Genomic DNA, 26,842 nt, shown 5'->3' on the forward strand with positions numbered 1-26,842 from the left:
GTAGACTGCCCAAGCCGCGGGGACAGGAAACGGCGAGCCAAGCAGAACAGCCGCCCGTGAGTCACCGTTCCAGAACAACCACAAATGGCCCGCACCTGCTCGTCCACCCCCTCCCGCACCTGCCAGCCTCACCAGGGGCTTTTGGCTGCTGGACAGAGTGGGGCTGGTGCACACTGACCACCTCCAGAAGACAGTGACAGATGTTAGCGCCAGCAGGTCCTGCCCCTCCCGTCAGCAGATGTCAAGACATGAAAAATTGGGGTAAATGAAGGGTGCATGATTAGATTCGGGTGCAAGCTGGGTTCTTGTGGGTGCCAGAGACAGCTGCAAAGGCACGTCGGGGACAGGTGCCCTGATGCAGTGGGGGCTGCTCGGCCCGGGTGCCCGGGGACAGCTGGACGAGGTGCCGACGTGGCCCTTCCTCCGTGGAGCCGCCCCGCAGCTGCTGGGAGCACCGCCAGCCATGAGCCGTGCGCCCCAGCTCCGGGCCCACCCCGGGGTTCCCAGGACCCCAGCCTATCTCAAGCTGATGGCTCTTCTCAGGGGGCCCCTGTTCTCTCCTCCCCTTCTTTCTGGGCCCTTTCTGGTTCTGTCTAGGTGGGGTCGGCTCCGGATCTTCCTGCAACCAGCCGAGAGGGCAGTCAGGCCTCTTCTCAGCACCTCTGGCCTTTCTCGTATCTTTTTGACTTATTTTCATACAGTAATCTGCTTGTAAATGTGGGTTCAAGAGCCTCTCCAGGCCCTGGCGTTGGCTAGTTGGCAGCTCCACCGATACTCGTGCAGGCGTGAGCTGGGGAGCCAGAGAAGGCACCTCAGAGCGCCATCCAGCACCAGGCCCACAGCCCTGTGGCTCAGGGTTGCAGAAAAAGGTTTGTTTCTGAGTGGGTTACCCTTGTGGGGCACAATAATATCTAAGATTATTTTACAACTGTTAGCCACTCCCCACACCTTGGCCACCTGATGTGAAGAGCCAGCTCATTGGAAAAGACCCTGACCCTGGGGAAGATTGAAGGCAGGAGGAGAAGGGCACAACAGAGGATGAGATGATTGGATGGCATCACTGACTCAATGGACATGAGTTTGAGCAAGCTCTAGGAGTTGGTGATGGACAGGGAGGCCTAGTATGCTACAGTCCATGGGGTCACAAAGAGTCGGACACAACTGAGCGACTCAATAACAGCAATATAGATCAAGATGTAAGTTTAGTATAAATGACAAGACCTATTGTGACTGGTAAAGCAGTGCCTTTTTAAGTGATTCTGAAACTAGGACCAGAGCAGATATCTTTTTTTTATTTTGGTGAAACCCACATAGCATAGAAGTAAGTATGTTTAGGCGTACAATTCAGTAGCATTTCGTACACTCGCCATGTTCTGCACCACCTCTCTATAGAGTGTTTCCTTCATCCCACAAGGAAACCCTGCCCCTGTGAGCAGTCTCACCCCCCACCTCACTCCCTGGAGCCACTGGTCCACTTTCTGTCTCTGTGGATGGACTTAACTCTGGATGTTTCATGTAAATGGACTCGTATAATACGTGGCTTTATGTGTCTGAATTCTCTCACTGCACACATTTCAGGATCCATCTATGTTGTAGATACATCAGTACCTATCTCTTGTTTTATGGCTGAATAATACACCAGTGCACATTTTATTAAATGCAGGTTGAAACAGCCAAGAACTTGAGTTTCTGGCTGGCCTTTCTATGGCCAGGTCCTGCTCGTCAGCGTTCATTCCCATGGAGGTTCTAGACTCTCAGATGGACTGGACCTCTGTGGTCAGCTCAGGAAGGAGGACCCTGGAGGGGACATGAGAACATGAGCTCCAAGAAGCCCTCTCTGGTGGCCTCGCCCACCCTGGGCAGACCCGAGGAGGGAGCCCAGAGCCCCGGGAGCTGGAGGCTGGACAAGGGGCCCTTTTCTGCTCTGCACAATGTCCCATTGTGCCCTTCTGAGGGGGGGGGGACAATGCAGCGCTGGCCAGGGGAGGCTGAGGACAAAGGGCCCTTTGTGGCTCCATCCCCACCTGAAAGGCAGTGCCCGGGGTCCCACCTGGCAGCAGCGCAGCCCTCCTCGCCCCCGGCCCCTGCGCTGCTCCCACTGCTCGGAGCGCTCAGTGAGGACCCAGGGATGCTCAGGCAGGCTTGGGCCAGGGCCGCTGGACTCTCCCTCGCTCCCCCCAGATGGCTGCGTGGGCTCATGGCCCACTGCGGGGGGTGACAAGGCAGGATGGGGGAAGTGCGGCATGTGGGTTCCTGTGGAAGGACCTGGAAGCAAGGCCTGACCAGGTCCTTGGGCACACACTTGTCTGCTGGGGGCTCTCCACGTTGCGGGTGTTTGCACCTCTGTCAGAACTCTTAGAGGTGCTACTCTACAGATGAGGTCTGAAGGGAGGGCTTTTCATGGAAAAGAAAAGGGAGCATTTTAAAAGAAAAACACACACTGTAAGAAGCATGTGTGTATGGACGCTCAGTCATTCAGTCGTGTCCAACTCTTTGCAACTCCATGGGCTGTAGCCCCTCTGTCCATGGAATTCTCCAGGCAAGAACACTGGAGTGGGTAACCATCTCCTTCTTCAGGACATATTCCCAACCCAGGGATTGAACCCGAGTCTCCTGCATTGCATGTGGATTCTTTATCACTGAGCCACCAGGGAAGCCCAGTTCAGTTCCTTCACTCAAAATGCTACCAACACCAACAGCGGAGGCTGGGGCGGGGGGTCCAGAAGTTGCTGATCAAGCCTATCTGGGAGAGCCTCTGTTCAGAGGCAGCCCCTCTCCTCATGGAGTCCACATGACAGGTGGTGAAGATAGAATTAAACAAGCCAGGAAAACTGGTCATTTGACCACATAACTATTGGTAACACACCAAACATTAGGAACAAGACAAAAAACCCAGAATGAACATTTGTAACATACATAGAAGAAGAGGATCTTTCTTGACAAAATTCACCACACACTCGTCTGGGCATGTGTTGGGGGCATTTCACATGGTATGACAAGGTGGTTGTCCCTCCCCGGCTAGACTGTGAATTCTTTCAAGATCAAGAGCTGTTTCATATTTACCTTTGAATTCTCAGTGAGCAACACAAAACTGCTGCATATGCTCAGGGAATAATTAGTTACAATGAGAGCTATACCTCATGGACTTTGATCTGTTTAGAAATTGAGGACACTGTTCTACTTCCACTTTGGAATGGAAAGATAGTCTAAAATAAAATCTCAAGCAATATGTGTGTGTGTGTGTGTGTTAGTCACTCACTTGTGTCCGACTCTTTGTGACCCCATGGACAGTAGCCCGCCAGGTTCCTCTGTCCATGGAATTCTCCAGGCAAGAATACTGGAGTGGGTTGCCATTCTCTTCTCCAGAGCATCTTTCCAACCCAGGGATCAAACCAAGGCCTCCTGCATTGCAGGCAGATTCTTTACCATCTGGGCTACCAGGGAAGCCCTAAAGAGTATGTTTAATACATAAAGAGCTCTAGCAAATGAATAAGAAAAACCCACACCTGTCTCAATCATTTCCTTTCAGGTGCTCCACAGTTCATCCAGTAACCCCAAAGGCTCTATGCCTGCCCTTTCGCACACCTCTTGTTTGCTCTGAGGAATGCCTGCGACTCCACCTGCTCAGAGGCACCTCTCCTGTGTCCTCAGAAGGTAGCATTGCTGGTGTCCTCACTGGGGTGATGCTTGGGTCATTCATTCATCAGTAAGTTCTTCCTTCCTCTGAATCCTCAGCCCACCACTGTCCCTTGTGGCTGGAGGGCCAGTCTGGAGGGCCAGAAGGAGCGCTGACTGCCTAAAGGGGCTTTGCTGTCCAGTGCAGAGCTGTGGGCTTGGGGCCAGGGGGAGGGCAAGGAAGCTGGAGGGTCTGAGATTTAGGGCCAGACGCAGCCCGCACTGTCCCTCACTAGTTCTGTCAGGGTCCCCCCAGCGCCCTCCTCAGGCAGCAGAGATGGGGCGCTGGGCAGGAGACACCTGTGCGGTACCTGTACACACCCCTGGAGCCCTGGGGCGCAGCGGCTGCTCCAGTCGTCCGCACACAGCCAGGGCCCGCTGAGGGAGCGCAGGACCCACCGGCGGCCTCCCGATGCCCACATCTCAGCCACTGTGGACGCGGACCAGGCCTGCGGTCAGATTCGTGCTTTCCAATCACCTCTTTCACGTTGCATTTCTGCTTCCTAAGTGCCTTTCCGCCCTCTCTACCGTGAGGGTCCCGGAGGGCGGGCGCCTAGGCAGGGGAGTGCCCAGGAAGCCCCTGCAACGGTGGCCGAGGCAGTAAATGAACGGGCGGGTGGGGCGGGGGCGCGGCTGTACAGGCTCCCACGCGCTTATGCGGCGGGGCCTAGCGGAGCGCGCGGCAACGGGCCAGGAGCTCGCCCCCGGCCGGCGGGCCTGGCCTCAGGTGTGGGCGGGGCCTCGCGGCGGGGCGGGGCTCGCGGCGCCCCGGCGCATGCGCCGTGCTGGCCCAGCGATGGCGGCGCCCAGGGAGTCGCTGAGGAGACGCAAGGCTGGGGCTGGGGACCCGGAGCCCGAGGCTCCGCCGGGGCAGGGGCGCGACCTCAAGGGCCGCCCGGCCGCCTCCGCGCGGGCACTTTCTGGCTGACCAGGATCGTGCTCCTGAGGGCCCTCGCTTTCGTTTATTGTGAGTCCGCTGGGCCAGGCCCCTAGCGTGGCCCCTCCGCGCGCGCCCCGTCCGCCACGCCCAGGGCGCCCCTGAAGCGTGTTCGCGGCCGAGTCCCGGGGTTCCCCGGCCGATCCCGCGCTGACCAGAGCCGGTGAGGCGGTGACTGCGGCCCCGCAGCTTTGGTGCCCGGGCAGCAAGTGCGGGTTCACCTGCGGGGCGCAGCCCGAGCCAGGCGTGAGCAGGTGGAGAGCCGCGCGCCCCGCGCCGGCCTCGCCCACCGGGCCGCCCGCCAGAGTACGACTGGGCGCCCGGAGACCCCCAGCGTGTGTGCGTGCCCCGCCCCGGCCCCACGCGCGGAGGGGCGCAAACCCCCGAGACCAGCAGTGTCACCCGACGCCAAACAGCTTCTCGAACGAACGTGGCAGCGCGGGGCCGGCAGGGCTGGGGGCGGCCACCGGCAGAGTGGCCTGGGCCCGTGGGCAGCCTGGTCCCAGCGGGTCCAGAGGGCCCTGGGCACCGGGCGTCCCCGCGTCATTTCTGAGTCGCTTCCGCACACGCCTTCGAAGGGGGCGCGCGTGCCGCTCTCTGCCCGGCGACCTTCTGCCAACCCAGAGTGGGCACCAGGGGCCCCGGTCCGGGGAGGGGAGGGGCGGCAACTCAGCCACGACTCTCGTCTGTTCTCCAGTGCTCTAAGTTACTGCAAAAAATAGTTCTTGCTGCTATGCTCTATCCTCCACGGGATTAAACAGGCATTCTAAACGTTTGAGCTGTCACTTAGGGAAAGATGAAGTCAAGACAATGTTAATCTGCGAGGCTTTAATAGACCTTTAAACTGGCGCCGTTAACAGTGGGAAAAGCCCGCTAGCGCCTCGAGCAGAGAGCGCAGCTTATAGAACCAGCCCGGCTGGCTTTGATCTCGCGAGGACCCTCAGTTCAGTTCAGAAGGAAACCGTTCTGAACCGCTGGATCAGGCAGATAGTTTAAGCCTGGCGCTGAGCACAGAGTGAGTTGCTTTGGCACATGAAATTTTTCTCCACCTACCTTTTCTCACTATGTGGAGTAGGATTGGAGTTTGTCAGCCGCCTTAAGGAACCAGTTTACCATCTTCGGCGACGAGGGTCCCTGGTTGAGACGGCTGGCAAGTAGGCAGCGTCCTGGGTTGGTCTCTTCTGGAGGCTGCAGGTCTCCTGGGGACTGCCAGCAACCTCAGCATAACTTAAGTCCCAGGAACTTCCCACAAGGCCGTGGGGTCCACACCTTCTACCTGATGTTGAGTGTAACCCACCAGGAGGCTGAGTGATGGGCCTTAAGCTTCCGCGCCCTCTGCACACGTGACGGGGTTCTTAGTGCCGTTGTCCTGCCTGTCTGTGCATCTCCCTGGGGGCTCCTGCAGTGGGGATGGTGTGTAACACCTCTGGCCTCTGTCTTCTGGGAGCGGCTCCTGCTCCATAAATTTCCCTTGACTGTTTTCAGTCTCTGTCATTGCTCTGTGCCACCACAAGACCCTTTTCCACCTGTGTCCTCCCCCCCGCACCCCGCACCCCAGTCCCTGGGTGTGACACTCAGGTCAGAGACTGCCCACCTGCAAGGCCCCTAATCTAAGCCCCAGGAACCGGGCAGCGCCTCACACCTTCCAGCAAAGGGAGGGCCACGCCTGTCCTGGCTCCTGGGTCACCAGTCTGCTCCTGCTGGCAGGTACACCCCGTGGCCAGCCATGCCCCCCACAGGCCCATTGCCGACCTGGCAGCTCCGCCTTCTTGGCAGCCCTGTCTCAGGTCCCGGCGGCCCGCAAGTACCCCGGGAGGAGCGCGGGGAGCCGGCGGGCAGCCCACCTCCAGGCACTCGATGTTGGCCTTCAGGCAGGGCGTGCAGGACCTCAGCTCGCTGTTTTCCTTGTCCAGCTGCTGCAGCCTGGGCACAGGAACTAGGCTGGGACCCGCAGAGCTGTCCCCGACCACCACACGCGCCCACACAGGGGCCAGAGCTCCTCACAAGCCAGGACGGCATCTACACCTCAGGTGTGGGGACGCCTCACGTTTACAGAAAAGCTGTCACCACCAAGCAATTCCCTGGACCCCGAGCCCCTAGCGGCTTCTTGAGGCGTCCGCTCGCCCTCGTGGCATCTGTCACACTCACACTGGAAACACGGGTGACCAAGCCACGGCCTCGACCCAGCCTCCCCCCAGCGCCCCTTCCCGTCGGGTCCCCGCACCGCGACACCATCACGGCTCCTCTGTCCCCTCAGGGCTGCGGCATCTCTGGGCTTCCCCGCTCTTCATGACCTTGATGTTCTGAGCGGGCCTGGCCCTGTGTTTGATGGACGCTCTTCAGGCTGGGCTCATCTGGGGTCCTCTGGAGACTGGACAGGCTGTGGGTCTGGGGAGAGCCCTACTGGGGCCGGGGAGGAGCTCAGCTTCTCCACTGGATCCTCATTTAGCTTCAGGCTCTGGCCTGAGCTGGGGGGTCGCAGCAGGTTGGTGGTTCCCACAGGGTGCATGTTGGGCCCACTGGGGGTGTCTGCACAGACACGGGCCTGGAGTCTGCAGCCTGGGCGGGGCCAGAGGAGTTCATCCAGAACTTGGGCAGGAGTCTCACGTCTGAGCCTACCCCCACTTAAGACTCCAGTGTTTCTCTACGGAGCCCTTTGTCTTTGACCTTACATTTCATAGTTTTTACTCAAAACGATTTCCGAAGTTAATTAGGCCAGCCCTCCCTCCCGCCTTCCATGCTGCATCTGCGTGGCCGTGTTGTACGTCAGCAGCAGAGTTGCACTCACGTGTCCTGGTCTGCACTCTAGCCTGGCATCCCCTGGGGTCCTGGCTAGGTTGTTTTGATAGTTTAGATAAGGTTCCTGTTTTGTGATGTACAGTTTTATGGGTTTTGACAGATGCATAGTAGTCCATCACCCCAGGACTAGACAGAACAGTGCCATCCCTTCAGAGTCCTCCGGGCGCGTCACCGACTGCTCCCCACACCAGCGCCTGGCGCGCTCTGACCGTGTTCGGCCCCGGGGTCCGCCTTTCCCAGGAGCCTTTGGGTCTGCTTCCTTTACTCAGCAACACGGCCTGGAGGTCCTCCCATGCTGTTGAGTGAATCAACATTCCACTGATGCTCCCTGACGCACCACACTTTGTTTACATATTCCAACACTGAGGGACATCTATGTTTCCAGTTTTAGCAATTATGAACATGTAGGCCTTTGTGTAAATCTAAGTTTTCAGTTCACTTGGGTGAATACCTAAGAGTATAATTGCTGGGTTCCATGGTAAATCTGTGTTTAACTTTATGAGAAACTGCCAAACTGTCCTCTAGAGTGACCGTACCGTGTGTGTCCCACCAGCAGGGAATGAGAGTTCCCCTTGTTCTGAATCCTCTGGAGCATTTGGTATTTTCAGTTTCTCGGATTTTGGCTGTTATGATAGGTGTGTGATGATATTGCATTGTGGTTTTAATTGGCGTTTCCCCAACAACAAATGATATTGAGCATCTTTTCATGTGTTTATTTGCCATCTGTGGATCCTCTGTGTGAAGCAGATGACTTTCAGCGTCTGCTCAGATCTTTTGCCCTTTGAAAACCTGGGTTGTCTGTTTTCTTGTTGAGTTTTAATGGCACTTTGAGTATTCTGGATGCAAGTCTTTCATCAGATATGTGAGCTACAGATACGTTTCCTAATCTGCAACTTGTCTTTTCATTCTTTTAAAAATATGTTTTACAGAGCAAAACTTTCTCATTTGATAGAGTTTACTGGCTTTTTCTTTCATGGATCATGGTTTGATTGTTCTTATCTAAAAACGTATTGCAAAACCCAAGTCACATCCATTTTCTTCTATATTTTCTTTTGGAAGTTCTATACTATTATGTTTTACACTTAAGTCTCTGGTCCTTTTTGAATAAATTTTTGTATAAGATGTGAGTTATATATCAAGGTTCATTTTTTTTTTTTTGCATATGATGGCCAGTTATTCCAGCACCACCTATTGGAAAGACTGTCTTTCTCCATTAAACTGTCTTTGCATCCTTGTCAAAAGTCAGTTGACTATCTTTGGGTAGGTCTACTTCTGGGTTCTAGACTCTCTTCCATTGATTTATGTGTCTATACTTTGGCTAATACCACACTGTCTTGATGACCATAGCTCTGTAGTAAGTTTTGAAGTTGAGTAAAATAAGGCCTTGAACTTTGTTCATTATCAGAATTATTTTGCCTATTCTAGTTCCTTTACTTTTACATACACATTTCAGAATCAGCTTGTCGTGTCTACGGAAAACTTTACTGGATGTTTTGATTGAGATTGCGTTGAATCTATAGATCAAATTGGGGAGAAATGACTTTTTAATGATGCTGACTCTTCCAATTCATGAACACAATGAATCTTTGTATTTATTTTGATCTCCTTAGATTGCTTTCATTATGTTTTGTAGTTTTCCACATACAGATTCTGTGTATATTTTGTCAGTGTTTTTAGTCTAGACCCTGTGTTTGGTGGCTGTTGTAATTTTTTAAAAATTCAGATTACAATAGTTCATTGTTGGTATATAGTAATACAGTTGACTTTTGTTTGTCAATCTTGTATTCTGTGACTTTCATAAACTCACTTATTAGTGCTATGAGGGCTTTTTTTTCTTCTTTTCAATTTTGGTTGATTTTGGGGGATTTTCTACAGAGGCAGTGTATTAATAGAAATAGTTTCCTTCCTTCCTTTCTAATCTATATAGCTCTTATTTTTTATACTTGCCTCATTGCCCTGGCTAGAATTTCCTATGCAGTGTTACTGGAGTAATGAGAGAAGAGAGAGTCTTGCTTTGTTTCAAGGCTTCAGGGAAAAGTATTGCCATTAATCTCTAAGTATGAACTTGGGTGTAGGTTTTTTGTAGCCACCATTTACAGATTGATGAAGTATCCTTCTATTCCTAGTTTGCTAAAAAAAATTTTTTATCGTGAATGAATAAATTCTTTCATGTACTTTTTGTGTGTCTATTGATACTATCATATGGTCTTCTTATTTAGCTTGTTAGTATGGTGATTGCATTGGTTGTTCTTTGAGAGTTGAACCAGCCTTGCATTTCTGAGATGAAATTGGTTGGTTGTGATGTATTATCTTTATTTCTTCTTTTGTGAGTTTTGGTAGTTTATGTATTTCAAGTAATTGGTCTGTTTCATCTAAGTCGTCAAATTTATGATCTTAGATTTGCAGTATTCCTGTATTATCTTTTTGTCTGTGAAATCTCTAGCAGTGTCCCTTTTTTCATCCCTGATATTGGTGTCTTCTCTCATTTTCTTGGTTATTCTGACTAGACTTCTATTAATTATATTCATCTTATCGAAGAAGGATAAGATTTTGATGGTTTGGTTTTCTTTTTCCTGTTTTCAATTTCATTGATGTCACCTCTTTTTTAAAATATCTTTTCTGATGCTTGTTTTATATGTAATCTGCTCTTTTTTCTGATTTCTTAAAGTAGAAGTTTAGATTTGAGGCCTTTCGACGTTTCTGACATAAGTGTTTTATTGTAAATTTTCTTTAAGCAAAGTTCCCTCTGGGATGGTTACCTAACCATTTTGTGTAGCGGTCACATACTTCATACAGACGCGTGTGTGCTGTGTATGCACACATACACCGTGCACACGCAGGAGCAGCACACAGGTGTGTGTGCCTATACCTGTTTCCTGTGACTTTTCCGGGTCGGATCTTCTACTTTCTCCCCAGAGACTTGTGAAACACTCAGACTCCTCGAGTCCACACTTTGATTCCAAACTGCTGCTCAGACCCTGCCCAGTCTCCTCCCGTGGCCGGGCCCCGCATGTCCGGGAAGTGTCCACAGACATCTGTGCTCCTGCTCACACTGCTCTGTCTTCTCTTCCTTCCAGTTGTGGCATTCTTGGTGGCCTTCCATCAGAACAAGCAGCTGATCGGAGACAGGGGACTGCTGCCCTGCAGGGCGTACCTGCAGAGCGTGCAGCGGCACTTCGGAGGGCGAGTCAGCTGGGATGCCCTGAGCTACGCCCCCACCATCCTCTGGCTGCTGGACTGGTCTCACATGGATGCCAACCTGGACGCCCTGGCTCTCCTAGGGCTGGGCATCTCCTCGTTCATCCTGGTCTCCGGTTGCGCCAATATGGTCCTCATGGCTGCACTCTGGGTCCTCTACATGTCCCTGGTCAACGTGGGACAGATCTGGTAAGAGGGCGGATGGGGCACCTGGGATGGGGCACGGTGACTCGGGGCCCCAGGGGCATTATGCTGAGCCTAGCAAGGCCTCCTGGCAGCGGGAGCGAGTGAGCAAACTGTCTTCTTATATGAGTTCAGAAAAGACCGCCCGTTTTCTTAGGCTTTGGGGGCACTGCTGGTTGCATTCAGCCCAAACCCAGGAGCCTCCTGCTTCGGGAGTGACTTTGATTCTGTTGGGAGTACCACGGCCGCACCTGAGACCATGCTGCCCGCCTCCTGCGCTGGGGACTGTGCGATGGGGGAGTTGAGTGTCCTGGGGGTCAGGGACACTGAAGAGACGCAGAGCCAGAGCTCAGGGACTGCTGCTGCAAGTGGCTCGCAGGGACTGACCGGCTCAGATGCACGGGAAGCCCGAGTTGTCCCTTCGGCCCCAGGCTCCTCGGTTAGTGTCAGCTCCCCCAGAGGCTGGGTTTCTGGTTCTGTTATCTGTGCTTGGCCATGGCAGGAATCCTGAAGGGCTTCTTTGTTGTGCTTAAGGCGGCGTGTGGCCGCCCTCCCCGCTCTCCACCTTCCCGGCCCCCACAAGGAAGAAAGGATTATCTCTGGAAACTTGGAGCGAGGTTGGGCGCTCCAGGAGTCCCTTCCTGCAGAGGAAGCCGCCTTGGCACTTGCCTCTGGCAGAAGGGACAGAGGATCGACTTCAAAGGGCTGGGAGCTGATGCCCAAGGGCCGCAGAGGTGCTGAGGGACCCCTGCATCGTGGCCGCTAAGGAGGAAAACTTTATCTTGGCCTAAGACTCCAAGATGTCCAGGCTCTCCTGCCCGCGGCCCTGGTATAGACGAATTTGATTTGGAGAAGTGGATTTGATGCTATGGTTTTTCAAGGTCTGGGCAGCAGTGCAGTGCCATCCCCACCGCATGGCTGTGCAGGGGGGCCCTGTGCCCATGGGGACACCCCAGGCCTTGCGGGAATGGTGGCTCCCCACTGCCCGTGGTCATCGGACGTGACATGGGCCTTCTCTGCTCCCGCTGACGGCACTGGACGTGGCCTTCTGTGCCATGGTGGCTCCTGTGTTCCTTAGCTTGGGGAGGAGGGGCCGTCACCCACTGGCTGCATGGCCAGGCCACTGCTTTAGCTCCTCTGGCCTTCCCGTCCAGCGCTGCTTCTGTTCAGCTGTCTCCAGGGGCGCTCACAGGCTCAGCCTGAAAGAACCTGCTTTGTTAGAAATTCCCGTCCACCTGCTTCCCGAGTGGAGAAATGCTCCTCTGCAACAGGCAGGAAGAATTACGCAGATTCAACGCTGCCCCTCCTCGCCCCCTGCCACCAGCCAGGGGAGAGCAGATAAAATATTTATCCCTGATGCCCTCCTACAAAGTGAAACATCTCCAGGAACCCGGTTCAGTGTTCCAATCACCTGGCGCAAAGGCCTCTGGGTGACTCGAGGCCGAGGGCTATGCACACAGAAGCGGGGGCGGGGGGCTCCCCCACCTCAGTTCTCTGCCTTCCTGCCGGTGGAGATGAGTGGTCAGTGAGCTGTGGGCCACCCTTGGTGGTGGTGGCAGTGTTGTCTCTAGCAGACAGTTGGAGGTGAGGCGCTCACACAAACCATTTGGGAGCAAAATCTGAATCTCTTAGAATAGGGTGCACCTGAGTTTCTTTAAAAACCAGAACAATAGACCATCCCCCAAACTGGTTCTGTGAATGGCTACCTTTTCTAACATAAGTTCCGGCTGTTAAAAATACAATAAAAGCTGTAAAAGTCTAATGAATACCTTTTAGCTTTTCACATAATTAGATGTAACTACCTATTTAAAAATCTTGTATCAGGCAGCCTTGAGATTTAAAATTCAGAATAGGCGCAGATACGAGAAGGCATTTCCTAACGCCCTCAGCAGAGGCCTGTCATCGAGTCCACTGAGGGACGCTGCTCTTGTGGCCAGGCTGTGGGCGGGGGCCGGGCTGGCCAGCTGCCCTATCAGCTCCCAGGCTCCTCCAGCTGGTTCTGAGAGACACCGGCAGCGTCCACTCCGTGAGGTTCGGACAGTCAGCCCCTTCTTCTCCTCTGCTCACCAAGGTCACTTATTGGAAGAATTTACTTCTTCCATCAGGCAGCGTGTGACTGGCCGTTGTAAAGGGTTTACTGTGGAAACTAAGGCTCCTGCTCATCAGAGAGCTCAAGCCGTTTCCTGTCTTCCTCCTCCAAGCGGTGTTCCCTGTGGGAAGCCCGCCTCTCTCGGGCTGGATGGATGAGCACCCCAACTCCGTGAGGAAGGGCCCCTGGCCTCACCGCGTGTCTGGTTGCCAGGCTGATGGGGTCTGCGTCCTACCTTCTCCGGGGGAAGGTGCCTGGTGTAGGAAACAGGCGCTCGGGGGCCCCTCGGACCTGCCCTCCCCTCCCTGGGGGCTTGCAAATCTCGGACTCCCTGTCCTTTCACGTGTCAATACTTCATTGAACAAATGTTTGTCTTAAAGCATCTCTATTTACATACCACAAAATGTAACTAGTTAACTTATGCAAGAACAGCCACCATCTACCTCTAAAACGTTTCCTCAGCCTGCGTCCCCACTCACCCTCGGCACCGCTCTCCGTGTCCTGTCTGTGCCTCACACGGCTGGGGACACCTGTGGCCTCCGCGTCTGGCTGCCACCACCGAGCAGGCATGTGGCTTGTCCGTGGTGCAGCCAAGGCCAGTGCCTGGTCCTCACTCACGGGCACTCGCTGAGCCAGGCAGTTGTGCCCTTTATCCCGGGGTCCGCCTGCTGGCGTCGTGTTGACCTGGGGAGAGGATTCATGGTGTGAGGAGTATCCTGGGTCCACTCACGTTACATTGTGGGGCTCCCTCCCATGACCTGGGGTCACACACGTGTGTGCTCCCCAGGGCCCCAACTCCCTCAGGGAAGGCATGTCTGACACGTGCTCCCCTTAGGGCTGCTTTTCTAATAATCTGTGCTCAGCGTAACGTGGTGTCATTTGAAATGAACGATTCCGGGGTAGGACATTTTCACAGTGCTTGAAGGAGATCACTGCAGTGAAACCAAGCACAGGTGACCTTTGAACGGGGATCAGAATTGCCTGAGCCCCATCTATCTACACAGGCTTTTCACCAAACCTCTAAGAAAAACCACTCCACTGCAGAAGCATCAGCCCGCCTGGCTCCAGGTTGTTCAGGGGTGAAGAGCGTTACATGTACTTTTCCAAACATACTTACTCATGCCCTGCTGTGGGCATAGGCCTGCAGTGCGACTGTGCGGTGGGGCCAGTAAGAAACTCCTGTCAGTGACGGTTACCTGGGAACCTAAGGTGTGCCCCAGGTTCAGTAAACAAGGGCAGGTCTCCCCTCACCTCACCTGCACTCAGACGCCCAGGGCAGGTGCGCCTCACTGAGCCCCCCACTCAGACACTTGAGTGCAGATTTTCCTCAGGTTCACCTCCACTCAGACCTCTGAAGACCGCTCTCCCCCTGGCTTCCACTTTGCTCTGCCACCTGAGGGCCCTTCTTCCTTGTGGCTCAGTAATGTGACCTCTGACCTCTGCAACCTGTGCCTGTTCTGTTTGGAGACAGTGGGTCAGTCTTTCTTTAGCAGGTAAAGCGATGCATTAATTTGAAGCTGTTTGGTGACAGCTCTTCTCCTCTTGTATTTCAGGTACTCCTTTGGTAAGTGGCGGTCACATAATCCGGGTGTCGGCTGCTCACGCCAATGGGTCTCGTCTCCCGCGGCTGCACCGGCTGCCTCGGGCCTGAGTCCTCACCCGCAGTCTCCGCCAAATGAGGCCAGATGCCGCCTCACACCTCTGCCCATCACGCCTCCCATGCTGGCTGTGGGCACCCAGCCGGCGTCCAGGATGTCGACACTGGCGTTCCTGCTGGTGACTGAAGGGCCATGGTGCCCTGCAGGCCGGCCCTCACTCCCCGGCGTGCACGGGGACACCCCAGAAGACGCAGGATTCCTGGGGCCCCACAGGCTTGGGTCTTCCTGGGTTTCTGCCGGAGACTGCGGGTCCCACTGTGCTTTGTGGGTAGCGCCACCCCACGGGCCCCCGAGCTGGCAGAAATGCAGGGCTTGGGGAGTGTGGCCAGTCTGGACCCCAATCCTCTGAGCTTGGGAGCAGAAGCAGGGGCTCCCTGTGGCTCTGAGGCCTGCACTGGGTGGGGGGCGGCGGGGCGGTGACCTCCCACGCTGGGTGGTGGTGGGGGCGACCTCCTGCGCTGGCCTCACCTCAGCATCCAGGGCCACCCCCGTCATGGTCTCTGTCTGGCCTCTGTCGGAGGTCAGTGTCTTCAGCTTCACTCCTCAAAGGTCACTCCCTCACCAGCAGAGCAGGGCCACCTGCGATGAGCAGGACAGATGACCTGGGGCTTGTGGCCTCGAGCAGGGACTGCAGATGGGCTTCCTGGACTGTCTCGCAGCCATTACTGGGACAAAGTGGCGCACATCATCTCTCTTTGGTTCTGTGTGGGTTCCCTTTGGGTTCTGTCCAGTGGGCTCCCAAGGGAAGAATGGCCGTGGGGCGGGGCTGGCGCTGGACAGAGGCCCCGGGTGAGGATGGAGGCGGGGGTGTCGGGGTGGAGACTTGGGTGGGGTCTCCATGAGTGTGAGTGCTTCTTGAAGGCTGGCGTGGGCATACGGTTCTCTGAGGGAAGCCTGTCCTCTTCGGCTCTGAGGATCCAGGAGGAGCTGGGGGTCGGGGGGAGCCGGTGGAGGAGCCACTGATTCTCCTGTGGGCTTGGGCCAGTCCTGCTGACCCCAGGCCTGCACACGCGTGTACAGGTGGACTGCCAGGGGCTGCCCGCACAGTTGAAACAACAGACGTGCTCTCCCAGGGGTGTCACACCCTTACCCACAGCAGGATCCCGAGCACAAGGGGATGAAGGACCAGGGCCACAGGGGAAAAAACTACAATGTCTGGAATAAAAGCTCACGGGTAGGGCTGGATACAGGGGGCGGGGTCAGGAATGAATGGAGGAGGAGGAGCCACCAGCCCAGGGACCTGGACTGAGGAGCAGAGCCCAGCCTTTGGGGGGAGGAACAGGGAGCCCAAAGGGCCTTGCACCTCGGGGCACAGGTGCAGGGGGCCGAGGGGCACTATTTGTGGAGGCGCAGTCCAGGGGCAGGGTGGCAGGAGGGGAACCATCCACCTGCCGGGACACGAAACCTGCGTTTCCCCCTCTCCTGCTCCAAAACACGGGACAGGGGCTTTCTGGTGGCCCAGGGGTAAAGAACCCGCGTCCCAGTGCACGGGGCATGGCTTTGATTCCTGGTTGGAAAACTAAGATCCCACATGCCTTGGGGCAGTGAAGCCCATGCAGCTGGGAGGACTGATGCTGAGCCTGAAGCTCCAATCCTTTGGCCATTTGACGTGGCTGACTCACTGGAAAAGACCCTGATGCTGGAGAGACTGAAGGCAGGAGAAGGGGACGACAGAGGATGAGATGGTTGGTTGGCATCACTGACTCAATGGACATGAGTCTGAGCAAACTCCAGGAGTTGGTGATGGACGGAGGCCTGGCGTGCTGCAGTCCATGGGGTCACAAAGAGTCAGACACGACTGAGTGGCTGAACCGAACTGACTGCAACTAGAGTCCATGTGCTGCACCCCAGGTCCTGCGTGCCGCAGCTAAGCCCCGACACAACCAGATAAATAAACAGATGTAAAAAATAAAGTACAGGAAGGTTTAAAGCGAAAGTAGGCACGTGTCTTGCAAGGAGGACGCCTGTGACAGACACGGTGGGGGCAGGACCCTCCTCCTCTGTGGAGTGACTCGGTGTGAACTGAAGGTAGGTTTGAGAAGTTAACGGTGGACGTTGTGTCCCTAGGAAAGTGTACTTGCAGCCAGAGCACCAGTACTCAGTGCCCATCCAGGGGACCCACAAGGGCAGGATGGACAAGCAGGGACAGGACTGAAGTTTACAGGGAGCAGAAGTCAAGTGTAAGCTAACCGGCGGTGCAGCAGCCGTGCTGAGACACCGGGCAGCCTGTGGTCCTCAGGGCGGTGGCGCAGGCCACAGCCCACGGAGGGGGCACGTTTCTGGGTGACTGTTTTTACCTCAGTAGCTGCTGTTTCTCCACACACGGTGTTTGACACCATGACAGATTACTGGAGATGCACAGCCCACAGAAACAGGCCTGCTGCAGAGTGGGCACACCTGAGGAAAACACTAACAAACCTGAAGACGTGGGCCTGAAGGACAGTCACAGCCTGAAGGTGGGGAGTCATGTTGTATCAGGCGGGAGTTTTTAGGACTTAGGCCCAGGAGGCAGCATCTCTAGTAACTCTGAGAGGACTCCTCCAAGGGGGCCGAGGCAGTAGCCAGGTTATGTAGAAGTTTTGTAACAAAGGGCCAATGGTATAGCTGAGAAGAGGAGAGAAGCTAAAGGCAAAGGAGAAAAGGAAAGATAATACCCATCTGAATGCAGAGTTCCAAAGACTAGCAAGGAGAGATAAGGAAGCCTTCCTTAGTGATCAGTGCAAAGAAATAGAGGAAAACAATAGAATAGGAAAGACTAGAGATCTCTTCAAGAAAATTAGAGATACCAAGGGAACATTTCATGCAAAGATAGGCTCAATAAAGGACAGAAATGGTATCGATCTAACAGAAGCAGAAGATATTAAGAAGAAGTGGCAAGAATACACAGAAGAAATGTACAAAAAAGATATTCACGACCCAGATAATCACGATGGTGTGATCACTCACCTAGAGCTAGACATCCTGAAATGCAAAGTCAAGTGGGCCTTAGGAAGCATCACTACAAAGCTAGTGGAGGTGATGGAATTCCAGTTGAGCTATTTCAAATCCTAAAAGATGACGTGACAGTGCTGCACTCAATATGCCAGCAAATTTGGAAAACTCAGCAGTGGCCACAGGACTGGAAAAGGTCAGTTTTCATTCCAATCCCAAAGAAGCAACACCAAAGAATGTTCAAACTACCGCACAATTGTACTCATCTTACCTGCTAGCAAAGTAATGTTCAAAATTCTCCAACCCAGGCTTCAGCAGTATGTGAACCAAGAACTTCCAGACATTCAAGCTGGATTTAGAAAAGGCAGAGGAACCAGAGATCAAATTGCCAACATCTGTTGGATCATAGAAAAAGCAAGAGAGTTCCAGAAAAACATCTATTTCTGCTTTATTGACAACACCAAAGCCTTTGACTGTGTGGATCACCACAAACAGTAGAAAATCCTTCAAGAGATGGGAATACCAGACCACCTTACCTGTCTCTTGAGAAATTTGTGTGCAGGTCAAAAAGCAACAATTAGAACCGGACGTAAACAATGGACTGGTTCCAAATTGGGAACAGAGTACATCAAGGCTGTATATTGTCACCCTGCTTATTTAACTTACATGCAGAGTACATCATATGATACGCTGGGCTGGAGGAAGCACAAGCTGGAATCAAGATTGCTGGGAGAAATATCAATAACCTCAGATATGCAGATGACACCATCCTTATGGCAGAAAATGAAGAGGAACTAAACAGCCTCTTGATGAAAGTGAAAGAGGAGAGTGAAAAAGTTGGCTTAAAACTCAGCATTCAAAAAATGAAGATCATGGCATCTGGTCCCATCACTTCATGGCAAAAAGGTGGGGAAACAGTGGCTGACTTTATTTTTGGGGGCTTCAAAATCATTGCAGATGGTAACTGCAACCATAAAATTAAAGACACTTGCTCCTTGGAAGAAAAGCTGTGACCAACCTAGATAGCATATTAAAAAGCAGAGACATAACTTTGCTAACAAAGGTCCATCTAGTCAAAGGTATGGTTTGTCCAGTGGTCATGTATGGACGTGAGAGTTGAACCATAAAGAAAGCTGAGTGCTGAAGAATTGATGCTTTTGAACTGTGGAGTTGGAGAAGACTCTTGAGAGTCCCTTGGCCTGCAAGATCAAACCAGTCCATCCTAAAGGAGATCAGTCCTGAAGGACTGATGCTGAAGCTGAAACTCCAATACTTTGGGCGCCTGATGCAAAGAACTGATTCCTTAGAAAAGACCCTGATGCTGGAAAAGATTGAAGGCGGGAGGAGAAGGGGACGACAGAGGATGAGATTGTTGGATGGCATCACCGACTCAATGGACATGAGTTTGAGTAAGCCCCAGGAGTTGGTGATGGACAGGAAGGCCTGGCGTGCTGCAGTCCATGGGGTCACAAAGAGTTGGACACAATTAAGCGACTAAACTGAGCTGTCTGAATGTCAAAAGATTATTGTAAATTAAAGAAAACCAGATATGCCGAGTTCAGCGCTTCTCTGTGTGTGGGAAGACGCATGAGTCTGCTCTCACTGAATCACTCCTTGATGGGCACCTCAGCTCTTGGCGCTGGTGTCCCGAGTTTCCACATCCTGAGTATCCTCGGGGCTCACCAGCTCACATCGAAGGGGTGCAATCAGTGAGGGCTGTGACAGCCTTTGTTTACTGATTTGGCAGGAAATACTCCATTTCTCAATTTCCTCCTCTTGATCTGGAATTCGACCAATATTTGGGAGACATTACATGACCAAGTTCTGTCCCATGATACTGGAGGCTCATCCTGCGTCAGGTGAAAGTTCCTGTTGATATGCTGTTCCAGCTGCTAATTTCTGGATTAGGCCCCATTGATAATTAAAGATTCTCTGGATCCTCCATCTTATTACTTACCACTATGATCCAGGAAATGTTTTCCCTTGTTGCTTCTTCCCATGCCTGGGAATCACACTATCACAGTTATTTTACATGAATCCTAAATGTGATCTGTTTCCCCAAGATGTTTAACCATCCTCAGTAGCGTCCAGGCTACACAGTGGGCGCCTTAAGAGACAACAGGATCCAAGTAATGCCACCAGCACCCCTGACAAAGCCACCATGCAGCAGGGAGACATGGAGCACAAACAATTTGGAGACAAAACAATGATTCGTGTAACTAGTTAAAATCCAGTTGCAATAAACCATGAAGTCCACAGGAGAGCCAGCTGGAAAGCGAATTCTGGCAGGATCAAGTAGAGAAAGATAAAATGTTTTCATCTTTGTTTACAAAGGCATATTTTATCAAGTTGTAGTAGGTCACAGCATAGGAGAGCAGGCTTTACTGGAGAACGAAGGTTTGAGCTGGCGTGTTTTCCCCGACGGAGCCGGTGGGGGTGACCCACGTGAGCTGTGCCACGTGTTGTGCACGTGAGCCGAGAGCACAGCGGATCCTCCAGGCGGCACCTCAAGTGGTGAACCACAGTGTTTGAAATAAACATGAGTGGGCCGTGCAGGAGGCCGTAGCGGGGCTGGCAGGGGTCTGGCAGGGAGCCTGGGCTGCGGGCCGGCTGAGTTGGGTCACCTGCCGCCGGGTCTCTGGTGCAGAGCAGCGCCCGCCCTTGCCCCCGCCTGTTAGGTTTGCCTCCAGGCTGGTCAGGCAGCCGCATGTTTAAGTGGCCTGGATGCTTGACCCCCGTTCCCTGTGACAGCGGCACCTCCCGCCAGCTGTTGCAAATTAAAGGCTCCCTGTGACCCTTACCTCTCTTAAATTCATGCTTTAAAAACAGCTTAATGAGGGCTTTACTGGCCCAATTGGAAGTTTTTATTAAAACCCGTCAGTGCTGGAGTGGAGCCTGCCTGCAGGAAGCGATTGGCCAGCCTCGAGTTCAGAGCTGCTACGGCCACAGCAAGGCCACCAAAGCGTTTTCAGACCCTTGCCAGCCAGCTCGAGCTTTGCCTGGCCCTCACATCAGCCCCATGTCCCAGAAAGCAGTTTCTTGTGATTAAATTCCCGTGATCAGAGGCAGTTGAGGACACCCTGCCATGAGCTCACCCTTCCAGCGAGCCCTGCCTCCCTTGTCCCAGCCCTCTGACCTCCCAGAGATGTGGGTGCTGCTGGGCTGTGTGGTTCTGGCCTCGTGTCTGGTCGTGTCCTTGGAAAGGACTGAGAGCCTAGGTCAGGTGACTCGGGGCTGCCATGCACCCAGAGGAGCTGGTGGTTCCCAGAGGGAGGCAGGAGGCGCCACTGTGTCCTCACCGTGCGTGGCCGGGAAGGGGCCCTCGCTGGGGTCCCAGCGCCACCTGCCCCTCTGGCCTGAGCCTCCTCAGAATGCTCTGGGCCTTGCTGTCTCCTCTCTGTCCCCTCCCGGCCACAGGGAGCACAGTGCAGGAGACCCACTGCCCAGGGGAGGGGCTGGGGTGGGGGAACCAAAGGCGCCACCCCATGTTCAGCACCTGCCTGACCTCCGTCCTCACCTGGAGCCTGCTCAACTCTGTAAGCGTGGACACAGCTTGTTGGCATCCCCGCACGACCATGTCGGGTCCCGCCTTTCTCTTTTCTCACTTGGCAGAATCTGGTGACCGTCACTTAGTGGAACTGAGAAGAAAATATATTTTGAAGACTTTTTTCTTGTTTACATAATTATTGAGGCTTTAGTTGTTCTGAATTTCTCCCATTACATCTCGTTACCCGTTTGTTTCTAAAACAGAATAAGCAGAATTCTAGAATACTGAAGAAACCCTGAATTTGAGGGCTTTTGTCTGGAATCTTCTAAATTGCCTCGTACTTTTATCCAGTCGCGTAGGTGTTGGGCCAGTGTTTCCTTTTCAGTTCACAGTATAGCTGATGATGAGCATCGCAATGGGCAGAAGACTCCTGGGTGCCATCGCCCAGGCTGTCGAGGCAGGCTCATCGGCACCCGGTTCCCAGAGGCCCGCGGCTGGTCTTGCAGCCCCAGTCTGCTTGCTGACCAGCCGCCCTCCCCCTGCCCCCAAGCCCAGCCCCACGCGACTCTCCTGCGACGACCAGAGCCTGTGTGGCCCCTCCGCCCTCCCACTGCACAGTAGCCATGTGGCTCCTTTCAAAGAACTGGTTTTATTTATCAGATTTTTTAAAATGTGTTTTGGCTCATTAAATTTTAGTTTTTATAGGTCGCTTCCTTCTGGGAGGAAGGAATTTAGTATTTTCTAAGATCTTGAGTTGATTAACTCATTACTTGTCCACTCTTCTTACCTGAAATGAAAGCGTGGAGACGGGTGGTCACCCCCCTGTGACTGGTCCTGGGCCCCTGTGGGCTGAGGCCCGGTGTCCCCGACAAGGCACAGACACGCAATTTCATAACCTTCAGGTGTTACTGCCTCTTTAGCCCAGGTGCTGTTTAAAGAGGGTCAGAAACTCCAAACGCTTAAGGCTTTGTAGGTTATCTCTGGTTGGTCAGTTTCTGATTTTATTACACTGCAACCAGAGAGTATGGCCTGAAGATTGTTCATTATTCTTTAAGTTAGGTGTGTGAAGGGATTAGAAATTCAAGACGTATTACACAACCTGTAATACAAACAGCTCACCGTGGTTTTCCTGCGCTCACCCCGTCGTCTTCTCGGGGTGACTCCATCTCCCCAAGCAGTTCTGCCTTTTGGGTTTCCATTGGGTTTATCCAGTCGTGTTTCCGTCGGGTTTACCCGGTCGTGTTTCTCTTGGGTTTACCCGGTCGTGTTTCTCTTGGGTTTATCCGGTCGTGTTTCCGTCGGGTTTCTGTCAGGTTTCTCCTGTCGTGTTTCCTTCGGGTTTCTGTCGGGTTTATCCAGTCATGTTTCTGTCGGGTTTATCCTGTCGTGTTTCTGTTGGGTTTATCCGGTTGTGTTTATCTGGTTGTGTTTCTGTTATCCGGTCGTGTTTCCGTCTGGTGCCTCTGCTGTGTCGCCTCTGGACGTCTTCCGTGCACTTCCCGCTGTTTTTCTCCCACCTCCCTAACGCTCTTCCTCCATCTCAGGTCAGCCATCACAAGTGTCATTAAGTTAATATTTGGTCTTTACACTGCAACTATGTGAATATTGTTGAGTGCTAAGCTGATAGTGAAGTGTAATAATTTTCTCTAATTGGCGGGATCCACACAGCTTGTGGGATCTCATTTCCCCAACCGGGGAGTGAACTCAGGCAGTGAAAGCCCAGAACCCTAATCACTGGATGGCCAGGGCACTCCCTGGCTGCCTCTTCCTTTGCCTTGTTTTTCATCTCTGATCATGCTAAACTCAGCAGCTTTTCCACACTCGCCAGCACAGCGGCTCGGCCCCTCCCAACACTGTTTATTTCTTACCAATGTGACACGTGAGAACCTGTCAGTGCCCCTCAGTCCACAGAGGCTCTGCTTGCGCAGTGTTACCATTTGGAGTGGGGACTTCCAAGGCCTTGGATTGGGGTAGTGGGCAGGTGGACGCTCTGTCTGAGCAGGTACCACTGATGACTCGCTGCCCTGTTCATCCCAGGGCCCTTGTGGTCTAGGGCCAGGAGCCTCACTGTGCTGGCATGAGGCCCGAGGCGCAACACCTCCCTACCGCCTCCTCCCGGAGGTGTCCTGGAGTGCATCGTCAGGGTCGTTTTTAAGAAGCCCTTTTTTTGATCACATTTGCACAGAACAGCTAAAAGCAGCTGGCGAGATGGTCCTCGTCCTTGTTTCCTCAGCATTGATCGTCACCCGTCTGAGGCGAGGCCAACAGGCAGGCTTCATTCCCATCGCCCCGGCGCTGCTCCCGTGCCAGGGACATGCCTGTGTCCTGAGCCTGGAAGGCTCTGAGGAGCGCGCGAAGGCCTTAGTCTCAGTGAGCCCACTGCGGCCCATGGAGAAGGCCCTGTCTCTGAGCCCACTGCGGCCCGAGTCCGGAGTGCGTCCCTGGAGCATCTGGCTCCCACGCCCCGTCATTGGGCGCCGGAGGAACACAGCGTCAGCAAGCCTACCCTCTGCCAGCACGGTAACAGGGAGAGACATTGTTAGGTCGGCCTGGGTCAGCAACTATGTGCCAGTTCCTTTTGTGAAAGCTTTGATATTTTAAAACAGCAATTTTAAACTAGGAAGCCATGCTTTGTTGCTGTCACAATAGCAGCTCTTGTCCGGGTGGACCCGCTGAACGGAGACCGACACCGGCACAGTTTCCTCCCGTGAGCAGCTCCCAGTGCATCCAGCAGGCCCGGCGGCCATGTCCTCCGCTTACCGGGGAGGGGCCACCTCCTTAACCCAGGATTCTGCACTCGTCATGGGATGCTTGCTCGTCTCCAGTTCATGTCCAGTTGACACGGTTTTCCATTTGGCTTCAGCCTCAGCGCCTGTCTTTTGAGCATTCAGAAGACAGACCGGATTCAGGGGTGAAACCTGCGTGGTGTCCATGGACCCACGTGGGCCTCAGCAGGGACTGCTCTCCCCAGGGGCTCCTCCAGCCCCCTCTGGCCTGCACCCCCACTACCTCTGATGTAGGTCTTTGGTGGGTGCCAAAACCCTCCCCACAGCGCATCGGCCTGGTTCCCGCTGGAGCGCGTCTCAGCTCCAAGCCTGCAGGGGGCGTGGGGCTCAGGTCCTCTGAGCGGTCACTGGCAGCAGCGGGCAGCCCCCTAGACAGGAGTCTCAGTGGGGCTCCAGGCACCTGGCTCAGAAGCCGGGCTGGTGGTGCGCTTGCTCATCATGTCGAGAACCCCGAGTCCTCGTGTCCTGAGTGTCCGTGGAGCAGCTGTGCTTGCTGTGAGGTGTCTGGAGCTTGGGGGCCTCCTCGGGCTCTGCACAAAGGCCGGGTCTTGGGCTGGACCCAGGTGGAACGCTGGGTGGAAGCCCTGCAGGCAGAGCCCCTGAGCAGCAGCCCAGTCGGCAGTGGGATGGGCCACAGCCCCAGCCACGCAATATTGGGGGGCGGCTGAGGCAGAGCTCCCAAGTCCACCCTCACCAGGCAGCTCATCCTGATGAAAAGTGTCAACACGGCCTCAAAAAGATCTGACGTGGCTTCCCAGTCTGTTCAGAGTCCCTGGAGCCCTCCGCCCAGCCGCTCCATGGACATCTTACTGAGCCAGCCCTGGACACTGCAGCTGGACTGGAGACTAAATTGGGCTTGTCTGCTAATGGCACCCCACTCCAGTACTCTTGCCTGGAAAATCCCATGGGCGGAAGAGCCTGGTGCACTGCAGTCCATGGGGTCGCTAAGAGTCAGACATGACTGAGCGACTTCCCTTTCACTTTTCACTTTCATGCATTGGAGAAGGAAATGGCAACCCACTCCAGTGTTCTTGCCTGGAGAGTCCCAGGGACGGTGGAGCCTGGTGGGTTGCCGTCTATGGGGTTGCACAGAGTCAGACACAACTGAAGCGACTTAGCAGCAGCAGCTGTTTTCTCAGGACTGGGCAGGCTGGTGCCCGCCCCTTTGGAGCATGTCGTGCACCTCCGGTGGCCTGCCCCTCGGGCTCCTGCAGCAGGACCAGGAGGTGAGGGAGGGCGCCCCACTGTGGGGGAGTCTGAGGCTCAGGTGGGGAGCTGGTTACATACACGCTACTTCTGCTCCCGTGCTCCACGATAAGGTTCACTCAGCACAGTGCTGTTCAGCGTGCAGGGCCATGTTTACGCCACGTTAAGCAGTGTGTCCTCTATTCCATCTTGCCTCTAGAAGCTGTTTTGAAATCCATGACCAAGGAGTTAACCAGCTTTACCCCTGGGTGAGCAGGTCGCTTCCTACTTCTCTCTGGTTCTGAGTTATCTTCACTAAACGTTTTTGCTTTCTGTTAAGGATGAATGTTAGTTTTAATAAGTTAGCTTTAATAAGTGAAGTCAAAGGTGAGTGGACGTGAGCTGGGCCAGGGTTATCCACAAGAGCTTCTAAAAGCCCTGTTGGTGGCTGTCCAGGCTGGAGGAGTGTCTCCACCTCACAGGAGGGGCTTCACGCCCTGGGACGAGTCTCAGAGTCTCAGCAAAGAGGAGGCGAAGGTGGGGTGCAGGCAAGGTTCAGGCCCCACCTGGGTTTGGGGCGGGGCCCAGCACCCTGGGATTTAGGAGGGTACAGGTCTTCAGGGCTGGAGGGTAGCAGGGTGTCCAGCCGCCAAATAGGACCCGTCTTTGGCCAGTCCCAAAGTTGGCCTGCTCCTGGGACCGCTGCCTGGCAGGAGGTGCTGCCCAGGGATGCCTGCATCCCACAAATGGGCCATCCTCCCTGGGGACAGTCCTTACAAGAGGGCCCTCTGGCGTGGAGTCGAGCAGGCAGGATGGGGCTGGGACGATCTCAAGGTCTGAGCTTCCAGACGCCCAGCAACGGGTGCAGAGAGCTCCTCACCTGGCTGCCTCCTCCTCTGTGCCCGAGGCCGGGGCTGGGGGCAGGGGTCACTGGGACCCCGCCAGGCACTTCGCGCTGCATCGGCGCCCGGTAAGCTCAGTCTACGCCTATGCCGTCTGTGCTGTGTCTCGGGTTCTGTCCGTTTGGACGGTGAGAAATCTCCTTTCATCTAAGGAAGAGATGTTTGATCTCCTTCAAGAGCAGCAGCGGGACCCAGGGATGGAAGCACAGAAGCTAGGCCCCGACCTGCAGGCAGCCCTCCAGCCGCAGGCCTCCCGGACCCTCTGTGGCTGGGCCCCTCCTTCCTGTGCTCCATGTGTGTGTGTGGCTTTGTCCGGAGGCTTGTGTGGTGGTCTGTTATTGATACATCCATGAGATGCTCAGGCCTTAACTTGGTGAAAAGCACCGTCCAGAATGGAGGGAGTGGGTCTCTCTGTGGTCCATTACACAAGACAGTGAGGTAAGGGTCAGGCTTTCGCCATAAACACTGTCGTGCGTTCCCTCCCGCCCCCACCACTCTGCCACTTGGTTCAGGACCCGCATTCGGGACAGCCAGCACCGTGAACGCTTGGCTCATCTTCAGTACCTGGATAGCTCTCTTCCTCTCTTTCCCTTCTGAGAGTGCCAGAATCAGCCGTGCTGCCATAGCGCCCGTGGCGGCCTCCGCTGGAAAAGGTCGGGGTGTGCGGGCGGCAGCAGCTGCTCTGGTTTGGGAGCCGGCGGCCCTGGGCGGCGCCCTCTGTCTCACCTGCACCTGAACTGGCGCAGAGCCCCTGCTGCACAGAGGACGCGGCGTGCCCGGGTCCTGCCCTCCTTCCCGCAAGCTCCCGCGCGTCTGCGCTCTGCGTAGGGGGCTGTGGGTCGCACACTCGGGGCGGGCTCTGCTCACCCTCACTCCTGCCTCTGGTGGCGCCTGCACTGCCCGAGTGGAAACACGGTCAGAGGCATCCGTCAGCCCACGTCCGCCTCCTCACGGAAGCCATCACTCTGAAAAACACATCTCTTGCTTTGTTCTGGAATAAGTTTTGTGTTCA

General features: G+C 54.5%; 1 protein-coding gene across 1 annotated transcript; it reads left to right on the forward strand.

Moving 5' to 3' along the window:
• The first annotated feature begins 1,816 nt into the window (after positions 1-1,816).
• Positions 1,817-19,024, forward strand: LOC138985598 (uncharacterized). Its single transcript, XM_070362598.1, has 6 exons — positions 1,817-2,114; positions 2,182-2,245; positions 4,044-4,129; positions 4,184-4,642; positions 10,489-10,798; positions 14,435-19,024. Exons 1-6 carry the CDS (start codon positions 1,817-1,819, stop codon positions 14,886-14,888), a joined length of 1,671 nt encoding a protein of 556 aa, XP_070218699.1. The 3' UTR covers positions 14,889-19,024.
• The last annotated feature ends 7,818 nt before the right edge of the window (positions 19,025-26,842 follow it).

Source organism: Bos mutus, chromosome 25 (genome assembly GCF_027580195.1).
Source record: "Bos mutus isolate GX-2022 chromosome 25, NWIPB_WYAK_1.1, whole genome shotgun sequence".
Taxonomy (NCBI): domain Eukaryota; kingdom Metazoa; phylum Chordata; class Mammalia; order Artiodactyla; family Bovidae; genus Bos; species Bos mutus.